The sequence below is a fragment of the Callorhinus ursinus genome, unplaced genomic scaffold, assembly GCF_003265705.2.
Source record: "Callorhinus ursinus isolate GAN/ISIS: 27379988/994484 unplaced genomic scaffold, GSC_fseal_2.0 scaffold9, whole genome shotgun sequence".
NCBI lineage: Eukaryota > Metazoa > Chordata > Mammalia > Carnivora > Otariidae > Callorhinus > Callorhinus ursinus.
Genome location: NW_027397071.1, coordinates 30,538,107 through 30,550,933, shown reverse-complemented (window position 1 = coordinate 30,550,933; position 12,827 = coordinate 30,538,107). Strand labels below are relative to the sequence as shown.

Here is a 12,827-nt window from a genome sequence, read left to right as displayed (position 1 = left end):
GAGAAATTAACCCTCTCATTTGTTAACCTCAATAACAGGCTTTAACAGATCTGGAGCCACGGGTGGCTCCGATAATTGTTCTAATTAGTTTGGTATGGAGGGATGCAGGGGCCTGCAGGATTTTGAGCTCAAGTATAAATTAAGCCTAAATTAAAAGGAAAAAAAATAATTTTATGCCTTCCATATTGGACACATGGATTCCAGATGCTATGGAAGAAATGTTATTGCTAAGGCTTTTAGGCCACTTTTTATAGTTGAGGAGAGGATTGGAGGGGACAGCCTGAGGCAGAGCTTGGTAAAAAGAGGAGAGGAACGGGGCGCCTGGGTGGCTCAGTCGGTTAAGTGTCTGCCTTTGACTCGGGGCATGGTCCCGGGGTCCTGGGATCGAGCCCCGCATCGGGCTCCCTGCTCAGCGGGAAGCCTGCTTTTCCCTCTGCCTGCCCTCTGCTTGTGCTCTCTTTCTCTCTGTCTCAAATACAGATAAAATCTTAAAAAAAAAAAGATGAGAGGAAGGTCCTATTGCCTGGCAAATCCTCAGCATGCGTGTGTCTGCAAACCAAAAACAAGCAAAAGGGTCTTAAGCTCCCCCTGGCACAGGAGCCTCAGAGGAGTTAGTTCTGAGCTGGCTTGCTTGTAACTTGGCTCACAGGCAAGTCACCTCCTTAGTTGGAAGTGATTGTTTTGTTATGCCATTGCTGGTTCTCTCAGGAATTCTAAATTTAAAATGTTAATGCAAACTCCCCGGTGTGCCAGAGAAGGTGGCTAGAATTTTGGTCCCCTGTAGAAACGGAGACAGGTAATTATGCCAGGAATAGAGCTGCCCTTTTACTTCAGTAAAATGCACGAAGTACTCTGTTTCTCCCTTTTCAGAAAATGGTAAACACAGGGAAAGGAACAGGAGTTCCAGACCCTGGAAACCAAGATATTACAGACACACAGGAAATGGCTTTTCAAATCCAGCCTGTAAACCTGTCATTTTGTGGGCTCATCTGTGAGCCTAGAAAAGAGAGACAAAGATGACAGAGAAGACATTCGTGCATTCTGGCAAGGCTGTACCGGAGGACCTCTGCAGGCCTTCCCACGCCCTGGTACGAGGATTCTACACTCAAGCCATCATTTGAGAGGTTAGAAAAAAGCCAATGAAATTTGAGGCCAAATTTATGACTTAAAGCTATTTTACTTTGCTTAAAAAATTGTAGACTTTGAAAAACAAGTGAAAAGCTAAAAGATATTTTTGGAGGGAGGGGGGTATATTCTCAGCCCTATTGCTTTAAGGCTTTCAATGAAAAAATACTCCAAATATGTGATAAAGAAGGTACTAAATCATTGAAATATGCATCAGTCTTCCTAAAACACTTATGTATTGACTATGCTTTCCATAGCATTAAACAAATGCTGTGCCTCTGGTTAGTGAACAGGTTTTGGATTAATTCTCCAAATGTTTGTATTCTGAGTGCCTTCTAGGGATGACATCCTTTGAAGGAAACACATACAAATTAATAAATCAATCTATGGGTTCACTCAGGCGCCGCTTCCTCCTCTTCAGTGCAGTGAAGGAGTGCCCTGGGTCTGGAGCCAGACTGCCTGCCTTCCCGGCTCTACCACCTCCTGGAGCAAATGACTTAACCTCTCTGTACCTCTGTTTTTTTTCCCCGCAGGGAAGTAGGGCTAGTAATAGCACCCACCTCATCAAATTAAATGAGTTAATACATGTAAAGTACCAGGAACAATGCCTAGCACATAGTAAATGTAACCAAATCCAAGTTTATCCGCCCGATTCACAGCAAAGACAATCACTGAGACAAGTGTGCAGCCAGGAGAGGGTTTATTCGAAAGGCAGCCAAACAAGGAGACGGGAGAGCAAGCCTCAAATCCACCTCTTGAAGGAGTATCAGGGAAATGTAAAGGCATCTGAAAAAAAAAGTCTAGGTAAAAAGTTGCAGCTGCACTTACTAGTCTGCAGGGAAGAGTAGCCCCATTAACCGTTTGGTTCCTGGTTTCAGTAAGTACTCTGCAAATGTTGGCTATTTAGCACAGGGAAAAGCAATGGACAGGTGCAGATCTAGAAATAAACAGAGCAAAGGGCATAAGAAGTGGAATACTTGAGACTCTCATCTGTGAGGATAAGAGGGAGTTCACGAAGTTGAAAGGCCAGGCCAAGCAAATGGTGTAAGTGAACACACAAAATTATGAAACTAGCTTATCTGGGGAATTATAAATGGTTCATTAGAGCTGGATTAATAAGTGTGTGAGCATAAGTGGAGAGAACCCTTAGGATTTGGTAACTAAACCCACGTGATGGGAAATGAGGCAGAAGGCAGATTTTGGGGTTGATGGTGATGCAATTAACCAGAAGCAAAATACAGGAGGTGGTATGGGTATTGCCAGTGTTTGGTTTTGCATATTTAGTATGTGAGGGGCCTTTAGACTCAAGCAGAGATGTACAAATGGATACAAAGATCTGGGGTTTTCTGAGAACATTCTGGCAAGCCATACAGTATAGGGAACCATCAGAGTGTTACTGATTGTGGTAGCCGAGAACGCCGCTGAAATCGTCAAGAACCAGCGTAGAGAATGAGAAGGCAACAACACAGGCTACAATGGCGTTCCGGGGCAGCTAGCAGAGGAGCCAGAGGAGAGAACCAGGGCAGCGTGGGGCCTTGCAAGAAAACCAAGGGAGTAAAGAGTTTCACATCAGTTAGGATGTTTCTGATGGAAAATGACAGAAAACTGAATTCAAACTGGTTAAAACTGTCAAGATTTATTGGCCCATATAACTGAAAACACAAGCCTCTGGAGGATCACTCCCAAACCAGAGGTGAAAAATTCAGTTCACCATCAACAATCAGTTCTATTGAGTACCTTTTATGTGCCAGGCATGATTCTAGTCAATGAAGAAAACAGGCAGAGGCCCTCCTCTGTGGACTGTACATACAAATGCTTCTTGGTACCTTTTATTTATTTTGCATTACAATGCAATGCAATGCTTTAAATTGGGAAAACTATGTAAAGGGAAGACAGAAAGCTTTAGAATATAATGACAAGTCCAAAACACTTGCTGGGAATTTAACATCTTTTTTGTAAGAATGTCTGGAACTTCTGTACTAAGTGAACTAGGGAAGCAGTTCCATATGGACACAAAAGGCTAAAATCTGAAATACCACCAATGACACTAAAGTCCAGCTGCGGTTTTAATTAGTCAGAAATTTGACTTATTCGAAGTTGTTGAGTTCATGCAGATACCTGTAAAAACAATTACATTTTAAAAATATCTCTAGTAGGGCTGTGTGTCTAAATGGTGTGGCAACATGTTTTATATGCAGGTCATGTCCAAACCTGCATTAGGCCATTTACATTTTAATTATATATATATATTATATATATAATATATATATATATTTTGCAACAAAAGAAAACCTCACTCTCAGCCATTATATCCAACTAAGGACTATTGGTTTTCATGTCCCTGTCCCCTCTCCAATGCCTTAGTTCATGCAGATACTTACCTGCTCTACGAAACTACTGCAACTGGTCTTTCTGACTTGGTCCTTTCATGTCCTTTCTCCTTATGGCTACCAATGTGACTTTGCTAAAATAAAGATGGGTCCTTTTTTCCTAACACAGTGCTTTGCACCAATACGTACTCCATAAACTTTATATGGAATGGGATTAGATTCTAGCCTGAGCTCTGAAGCTAACTCATATATTTGTGGGTATATTGTTTATCTGGCTGAGACTGTTTTCCATTTCTTTAATTTGGAAATGATAAAGCCTACCTCATTAGGTTTTTGGAAACTATGTGATTGAATTTTGTGAACTCAAAAGCACTACACAGCATTTAGCACCTACACAAGGATTTAGACTAGAAAGTTGCAAGTTTGCAAATAAGTCCAGGTAATATGAGTATTTTAATGGCTAAAAATCAGTGTCAATTTTCTCAGTAATGTTCTTTGATTCCAGTTAAAATGTTTTCCACAAAACTCCTTAAAGCTACTTACTTAGGTTTTTAAGCTTTTTTTTTTTTTTAAAATATGGCCCACAGATGCTTAGTTCGTCTCAAATTTTATCCTTGTACAAAAGAAAGTCATTTATGCCTGATATGGCTTAACTTCTTTAAAGATGAGGAAAGAGTCAAATATCAAGTGATCTGACTGTCAAAAAAGAAACAACTTGGATAGAGGTCCCTTTCCCCTTCTGTTTTTTGGCCATATTTTGAAAAGAAACCCAATGAGATACAAATGGCAGAATCAGACTGCTCCAAAATATTTAGCCTCCTTCTTCCTAAAGTATCTCTTCCCCTTCCTACATTAGAACTGCTCAAATAGCCATCCATCTCCCAGCAGGGGCATGAGCTCACAAGTGTAGCCACGAACTGTCCTCAACTATCAATCCCCCTTCCAAAAAAGCAGTATTTATTCCTCCCCACCACCCCCATTCTGTTATCTTCTAGAAGGGGGCTCAAAGCATCACTAGAGACTGATCTAGTGAGCTTTTGTTCTGTCATAAACTTACTGATCTAAGTTGGAAGTTGAACTAATGGGTGATAAAAAGAGGTTAGATTTCCCGACAGTGGCTTGCTGGGTTTTGTTTTTTTGTATGAGGTTTGCCTTCATGCTAATTTTTAAATCTTGTAATATTTCAGTAACTTCTTGAGATATCTGCTCCTCCAATACATGTATCCAGACAACTTATTTCTCTAGATTTGGGAATCACAGACTCAAAATTATAATTTCATTGTAGTTTGGTGTCACCATGGAGTCATGCTTTATCACTTGATGCCACTCCCTAATATGATACTACAGCCCTCGAAATTATTCATATACAAAGGCTTTAAACAAAAAGTTTGTTTTACCAATTACTTCCACTTTGGGAATCATATCTATAAACAGAGGATGCACAGCTACAGAATTAATCTTTTTAAGTCTGAGATGTACTGGAAGCTATCATACTGTTATATTCCTTCCTCATCCCACAAAACACCATGGCTAGCATCATCACTTTTATGCCCTTTACAAATTTTAATCTACTTGATCCATGTTCCCAATTAAACAAATTTTATAGTTTTTCAAGTACTGGTTTCCAGTACTGAAGAAAAACAACTAGACTGAGGATTTTTTTAAAAAACTCAAAGGCCAACGTCTTCGTAAACACTAAAGGTGCAGTGTCCTATAATTAACTCTTGTCCCTGAAAGGTATTAAGATTCATGGAACGACTGATACAATGTCTAGCCTCTCCTTTTTGTATTTCAAAATGCTACAAATAACTGCAACTGCACTGCATTTTGGACTACAGAAGTAAAATCAAAGATGATTACTTTCCTCACTACCCCTTGCTGATTTTATTACTAAATGCAAAGCATTAAAATAGGAGCCATGTACAAAAACACAATAGAAGTAGTGTTGTCAGATAAAACACAAGAAGCTCAGTTAAATCTGAGTCTCAGATAAACACATTTTTAGTGTATGTCCCAAATATTGCACATACAAAACATTATTTGTTGTCTATCTAAAATTCAAATTTAACTGGGTGTCCTGTATTTTTATTTGCTACCTCTGCCAATTCTTTATACAGAATCCTTATCTTCAGCAAACTATTTACCAGGGAAAATTAAAGAATACCATCACATAAGGCTTACATGATAAAGTGCAGTGATATAATCAGGTAAGGAGATCCCCCTGCTTACCACAGAGAGCACCTGAAGACATGACCACTGCAGTCCCTAGAAGATAAACAAAGTTTGGTGGGCAGGTGGTTCAGGGTGATGATTTTGGAGTTCAAGTATCCTTAGTTAAGTCCCCAAATCACTGCTCACTCGCTGTGGAACCTTGGGTAAGTTAATCTCTTATTATAAAATGAAGCCACTAGTAACTGCTTTACCAGGCTGTTTGAGGATCAGAGAAAAAGTATCCACAAAGCACCTGGAACACAGGAGGCACTCCTAGATGGTAATACTTACTATTAAAACATCACATGGCAAAAAGGTTCCTTGTCACAAATATTCAAATGCTAATGTTATGCAATAATAGTAATACTGAATAAGTAATTTTATTTCCATGATCTATTTACACTGTACAAACACTGTTGAAAAGCACCCTACAAGTTCACAGTACAATATATTTACTTTAAAAATATATTCCTTTATAAAAGGTTCATAGAACACTGGCATGTGGACATGTGACAAAACTCTCAAAGCATGTCACCAATTCTGTGATAGCAAGAATGCTTCCATGTGTTGTCAATTTCACAATCACAAATCACCACTTGAGTTTTAAATAAAGTTTTAAATAAAAAATGAATTCTACAGTGGAAAGTTCCCACAGCAATACTTATTATTAGTTAATTAGCATGTACTTTCATGGAGATGTTGTTTCATAATAATTTAAATTGTCAACTTAATCTGCCCCAAAAAATCGTTTCAACGAGTTTCGCAGTCCAGAAATTCTTGTCATTTGTTGTTTTCTACTTTTTCTTCTTTGTTGGTTCTCCTGGTTCTACTTTGCGCTTTTTAGAAGTATGCTCATCTTTTTCATCATCTTTAAATAGGAAAGGAAAAGTTTCAATCGGTAATTAAAAAAAAAAAGTTAAGTATTAAAATTTCATTGACTTTAGACCAAAATCATTATCCTCAACTTATGTGTCTTCCAGTTTCCTAATAAAAACCAAAAATTAACTTTTAGAACTCTGATTTTAAAGTGCAAGTAAAAACAAGAAGTTTTTTAATTGTAGTGTCACACAAAATTCAGAGTGACCTTTTAGTGCTATATTAAGGTAGTTTAAAATGAAAAAATCAGACTTGTTCTGGAAAAAAGCTATTCCTATATATTCCACAGTATACACTTTGTGTATATTTAAATAATCTACATGTTGTAAAAATGGAACACATTCTATTCTTTTTACCAAAGAAGAGTATCAATCTAATATTTAAGTATTTAAGTGGCCATTGGCTATTCTTTCCCTTCCAATCTGCTTTTCTCCCCGCAAAACAACTCCCTTAAATAACCCGTCCTTTTATTCTGAAATTTAAAAAGCACTCATTGGTAGATGTTTCACCAAAACTGTATTCTCTCTGAACATGTGTGTGGCTTTATGTTAAGAGAACTCCATATAGATAAACATGTAGAAGTTATAAATTTTAAAATACAAATTTATTTTAACCACATTACTGGATTCATTGCACTTTTGGCTTTACCTTCTCAATCAACAGATACCCAACGTTCAATGTCTATCACGTGGTGATCTATAAAATATTCTGATGTTGAATGGGGTCTTCATATTAAAAAACTGGGAAGCTGCAGTGCCTGGCTGGCTCAGTCAGGAGTAGAGCACGCGACTCTTGATCTTGGGGCTGTGAGTTCAAGCCCCACGTTGGGTGTAGAGCTTACTTAATTAAAAAAAAAAAAATCGGGGAAATGCTGCTTATATCACACCATAACCTCCTTATGGAGGAAATACATTTACAACTTAAGCCTTCAACTCCCTTCTGCTAACTGTACCATACTCAGAATATCTCCTTTGTTGATGTGGAGAATAATTAGAATCAACAGCAGATGATTTATCTTCATTCATCTTTCAAGCATAGTATGGCGATGTTATTCATGTATTTCAGAAAGCACGTATGGATTTATATAGGCAGCAAGATAAAATAAAATTCAGATCAATGAATCATCCTAGGACTTCACAAACCAGAGTTTTAATCAATAGTTTATCATGTATACACAAAAATAATGTACAAACCAAGTGATACGGCACACAGCTCAAATAAGCCAAAGTCTTTGTTTTTTAAATGGAGTTTAATTAACATCATTGCTTGACTTTGACATTATCTTCATAGAATAAAAATTGAAATTTATTTTCTAACTCTGCTATAAAATCCACCATTGACATATTATTAAAAAGATGATTGTGGGTGCCTGGGTGGTTCAGTCAGTTAAGCATCTGCCTTTGGCTCAGGTCACGATCTCAAGGGTCCTAGGATCCAGCCCTGCTTTGGGCTCCCTGCTCAGCAGGGAGCCTGCCTCTCCCTTTCCCTCTGCCCCTCCCCCCCGCTAGTGCTTGCTCTCGCTCTGTCTCAAAAAAATAAAATCTTAAAAAAAAAAGATGATTGTGAGACACTTCTGTTAGTCTCTAATTTTAAATAGATTTACTGAATTAACAAAAAACACAAATTACTAGGGCTGGAAAAACAATTTTCTACCAGTAATTTGAACCGGAGCTTCTGCCATCTAGTGACATAACAAGGTATTACCTTAAAAAACCAGAGGAAAAATGACAACCACCCGGAAATGTTCATTTATCAAGATTATTGAGTCTCTACTCTGTACCATGTATTACAGAGGCATTAGTAAGGAAAAAAGGAATTCATGCCACCTGAGGTAAAGAAGTTTACATTGTTAATATGAGCTTTCTAAATTCTTATAAAAAAAAAAGAAAGAAAAAAGAAAAAGCATTACCTACTTTAACTAGGATTTCATGGTTAAGGACATGTGAATATCTAAGCCTTACCGATTTTCATTTCACAATTACCAGACAAAAAGTGCTGGTAAGTAGCAAGCCTCGATGAGTTTTGAATCTTTCCCAGCTTTTATTTTTTAAAGATATTATTTATTTATTTGACAGAGAGAGACACAGCGAGAGAGGGAACACTAGCAGGGGGAGTGGGAGAGGGAGAAGCAGGCCTCCCGCCGAGCAGAAAGCCCGATGCGGGGCTCGATCCCAGGATCCCGAGATCATGACCCGAGCTGAAGGCAGACGCTTAACGACTGAGCCACCCAGGTGCCTCTCTTTCCCAACTTTTAAAGAAAAAAAAAATCTGGAAGTTAACTGGCAAAAAAGGCCAAAGTGCAAAAAATGAGTAGAAAAAGTAAAAATAACTTAATAATCTAAAAATTAGATAATTTAAGAGTATAGAATTTCTTAAACAAGGTATTAAGTTAAAAAATACAGGTAAAAATAATCAATTTTATAGTGACTCTGTGAACACGGTACGGGATTCTAAAATGGCAAAAAAACACTTCTAAAAAGAAAAGTATCTAAAAAAGAAGACAGTTATATTCAATAACCAACATTTAGAATCCAAATTAAAGATTCTAGGATTATCTTTTAACTTTATGATCCAGCTGTAAACTGTCTGAGCACTGGGTCCTTTTGTTGTTTGATATTGTCTATGTATACTTTCTGATGGAGGACCATCATATGACCATCAAAAGAACAGAAATTATCTAGGAGAATAACAATATTATTTGCCACATATTTGGAACTTCTATCTGAACTCAATACACAAGCTGAAAAAAGGTAATTCTTTCTGCTTATTTGTCCTGGTATAGAATCCTCACATTTTCCATATAGGAACAAGGATAGAGCACCAGCCTATGGTACCTTAGTTTGAATATCAACTCTAGTGTTCTTACTTCCTACAGAACAGCTATTTCTCAAGCACTACAGCCTACAAAACATCAAGAGAATAAACCCCAGCTTATAGAGGCATCATTTCCATTTAAAGGCCTGAATCTGAATTCTAATTCTGCCTCTTCCTAGCTGTGTGAATTTACTTGGGCCAATTCTTTAATCTGAGATTATTTCCTTTTATAGATAAAATTCATTATAATTATGAATTACGCACCACTTCTGTACTAGGTTGCTAAGAACAATAAATTTTAAAAATTGTGTGAAAGTACCTATTTTACAACTTGGCATTTTCTAGTTTTGTGATCATGGACAAGCCACATTAAGCTCTCATTTCCACATTTCCCCATCTGATTTCACAAGGTGTAGGATTAAACATTTGTGCAAATTTTTTAAAATTACATAATGCTATACAGTATGAGGTATTTGGATTTAAAAGGATGCCATTTACTGAACATACGCCTTCATTAGTGACTTCTAATCCACATTGGAAAAGAGTGAAAGAAATGGAAAAACCAAGTAGAATCAAAACTGAAGAACTCCTATCAGTTATTCTTTCTCCTAAACAAAACTCTCTGCCTGATTGTAAAAGGAGCTAAGTAAGGAGCCCTGGATTTATGAGAACATCAGAAATCTGTTTAACTGGCATGCCCTTTCATAAAAATGACAGTCCAAGTATTTAGTCCAATTCAACAATTATCCACTGAATATTTAAAATATACTACAAACTGTAAAAGAACTCATTTTCATAAAGAAGATAGACTTAGGGCTCCTGGGTGGTTCAGATGGTTAGGCGTCTGCCTTCGGCTCAGGTCATGATCCCAGGGTCCTGGGATCGAGTCCCGCATCGGGCTCCCTGCTCCTTGGGAGCCTGCTTCTCCCTCTGCTTCTCTCTCTCTCTCTCTCCCTCTGTCTCTCATGAATAAATAAATAAAATCTTTAAAAAAAAAAAGATAGACTTATGAACAAATAATCTCATAAAAGATGACAGGTGTAATCAATAGCATTAGCACATACAAGGTACAGAGGAGCAAATAATTTGAGGGAGGTGCTGACATTTTTTTCTTCTTTGAATTGGATTTTGAAGGATGAGTGTGTTTACCAGCCAAAGAGGGATGGAAGAACATTCTAGAGTAAGGAGCAACATATGCTGAAAGGCATGGAACCATAAAATAGCGTGGTCTATTCAGTTTTCAATTTTAAGATCTTAAAGTGCTAGAAAAAGCACCATTTGAAATGAAGGTGGAAAAAAAGGCAGGGCCTATCAGAAGGCTTTGACTATGCTGTTGGTGAAGGATTTTAAGCAGGTGAGTTACATAACCAGACATCACTTTTAGAAAGTGATCACTAGCTGCTGTGTTTAGGATGGAATTGGGGGGGCTGGGTAAAAGTGTGTAAGCAGAGATTACTGTGGTTACTTACACTCTAAATATGAGATGAAATTATGATATAAGCAAGTCAACTAAGTCATCATCTTCCTATTACTATGTAGTACTACTCAATTAACTTCATTTTGTCACACTAATTTTGGCTTTAAACCACAACTGCTTTAATAGAAAATGAAGCCTCCAGCTCTTCAAAGCTGCAATCACAAGAAAGAATCCATGAATTAACTGGCTGTTTTAAAAGGGCACCATAATAAATCATATATACTACTGTTTGAGATATCAGAGAATTCACTCTAAAGCCTGAATAACTTAAGATCTTTTTCTAAAACATAGTAAATACTACTGGTTGACCTTTCAGAGACTTCACTTCAAAGCCGAATTTATACAGTCTTTCTCAAAACTGCAGCAAAAATAATAATCATACACCATAATTGATATGTTAAATCGCTAGATTTAAATTTCACTCATTAAATATCTTATTCTTTTTAAACTCATCACAGGGACCAAAAGGTATTATCAACGGAGTCTGACTCGTCTTACCTGATTCCACTGTCTCCTCCCCTTCCGGTAGAAGCCTAGCTTTCTTAGCATTCTGTGGGGCATCATCACCATTGTCCTCATATATGTTAGACCATTTTATTGCCATATCCAGCTCTGGAGGGGGAGGTTTCTTCTCAGTAGTGTAGGTCTCCGGAGGTGGTACATAGTTTGACTTCCATATTTTGAATTCTTTTGGAGGCTGTTAAGCAAACACATTAAGACGCACCGTGAGGAACCGAGGTTCCCACAATCGGTATGGGCACATGCACCTCCCTGCCGTTCGCTCATTGTTCAGGCTGACTTTTTTTTTTTTAAGGTTTAAAGACACATTTTTTTCCATCAAAATCATAATACTGTTAAGTGAAAAGCCAAAGGGTTCCCTATACGAATAAAGCTAATAACTTTTAGTTACCAAAGAAGAATCCAGTCTCAGATACTACGCCAAGGCTGACCCCTTCAGGAGGCTGCAGCAGACACTGTTGGAGGCAGCACCGCAGGCACTTCGGCGTCAAAGGGAAGGGGTCTCGGGGAGAAGCTGCAGCGGGGGGGGGGCGGGGGAGTCACCACCGTTAGTCCTCGCAGCGCGGGGTCGGGGCACCGAGCGCGGAGGTTTGGGTCTCCTCACAAGGGGGCGGGGGCTGCGGGCCGGTCTGACACCCACCAGGCTGGGGAAGGGGGCCCGGGCTCCCCAGGGCTGGAGGTGGGAGGGGTGGTGCGGCATCCCGCAGGAGGTGATTGCGTGTGGGGGAACGAACTGCCGGTCCCCAGGAGAGGGCTCAGGAGGAAGGGGGCGGAGGCCGGGGCCACGATCGGGAAACCGGGTCGGGAACCTCACCTCCTCAGGCGCCTTGACGACGTGCCTCTCCCAGTCTATCTGTTTGTTGAGCGGATTGTAGAGAAAGGCCGGGCGACTCACGCTCCGAAACAGTTCGTCGGGTCCCGGCAGCCGCTTCTCCGCCTTGTTCCCACAGCCGCCCGCCGACTTCGCAGGATCTGGGGTCCTGCGATTTGTTTCCTCCGGCTCGCTATTATCCTCCTCGCCCGACGAACCTGAGCTGCTGCTGCCGTAAGCCGCGAAATAGCTCAAGGGGTCCTTCTCCTCGGCCGCCATGACGGCTGCGCGGGACGACCGTGGACTCCGCCGGAAGCCGGAAGCTGCTTCAGGGCCCGCCCCGCGGTTGGCTCCGCCTCAAGTCTTGCGGTAGAGCACAGGGCCTGCGCCACCTGACGGCTGCGCCGGGCTCCTGCCTCCCCCCTCGGCACTGAGGCGGGAGGCGGGGAGCGCTGGTAGCCAAGCGGGGGCTGCTTTAGGCTCCTTCCGGAGGAACCCTGAGAAGAGGCAAGTCCTGTACCAGTGGTCCCAACCAAACTTTCAACATTCAATAAGCATTTATTAAAGGCATACAAGAGATAAGAATTTGTTTTTTCACTGCCACTTCACCTTAGCCATCGCCCAGAGACGCCAGGATTTCTTCCCGACCTCACGCATCTCCTCT

The 12,827-nt window shown here is 39.8% G+C and overlaps 1 protein-coding gene across 1 annotated transcript; it reads right to left on the bottom strand.

The window, feature by feature from the left end:
• Nucleotides 1-2,742: 2,742 nt before the first annotated feature.
• CUNH1orf52 (chromosome unknown C1orf52 homolog) lies at nucleotides 2,743-12,827 on the bottom strand. Its single transcript, XM_025872107.2, has 3 exons — nucleotides 12,167-12,827; nucleotides 11,332-11,530; nucleotides 2,743-6,534 (listed from the first exon to the last, which is right to left on the bottom strand). The coding sequence occupies exons 1-3, from the start codon at nucleotides 12,440-12,442 to the stop codon at nucleotides 6,461-6,463; spliced, it is 549 nt and encodes a 182-aa protein (XP_025727892.1). The 5' UTR covers nucleotides 12,443-12,827; the 3' UTR covers nucleotides 2,743-6,460.

Bases quoted from the DNA above. Each gene is read 5' to 3' on its own strand.
- CUNH1orf52 (XM_025872107.2), bottom strand. From the start codon at position 12,442: ATGGCGGCCGAGGAGAAGGACCCCTTGAGCTATTTCGCGGCTTACGGC. The intron at 11,531-12,166 runs GTGAGGTTCCCG...TTTGCTTAACAG, and splicing joins TCGTCAAGGCGCCTGAGGAG to CCTCCAAAAGAATTCAAAAT. The intron at 6,535-11,331 runs GTAAGACGAGTC...TCCTATTTAAAG, and splicing joins GGAGGAGACAGTGGAATCAG to ATGATGAAAAAGATGAGCAT.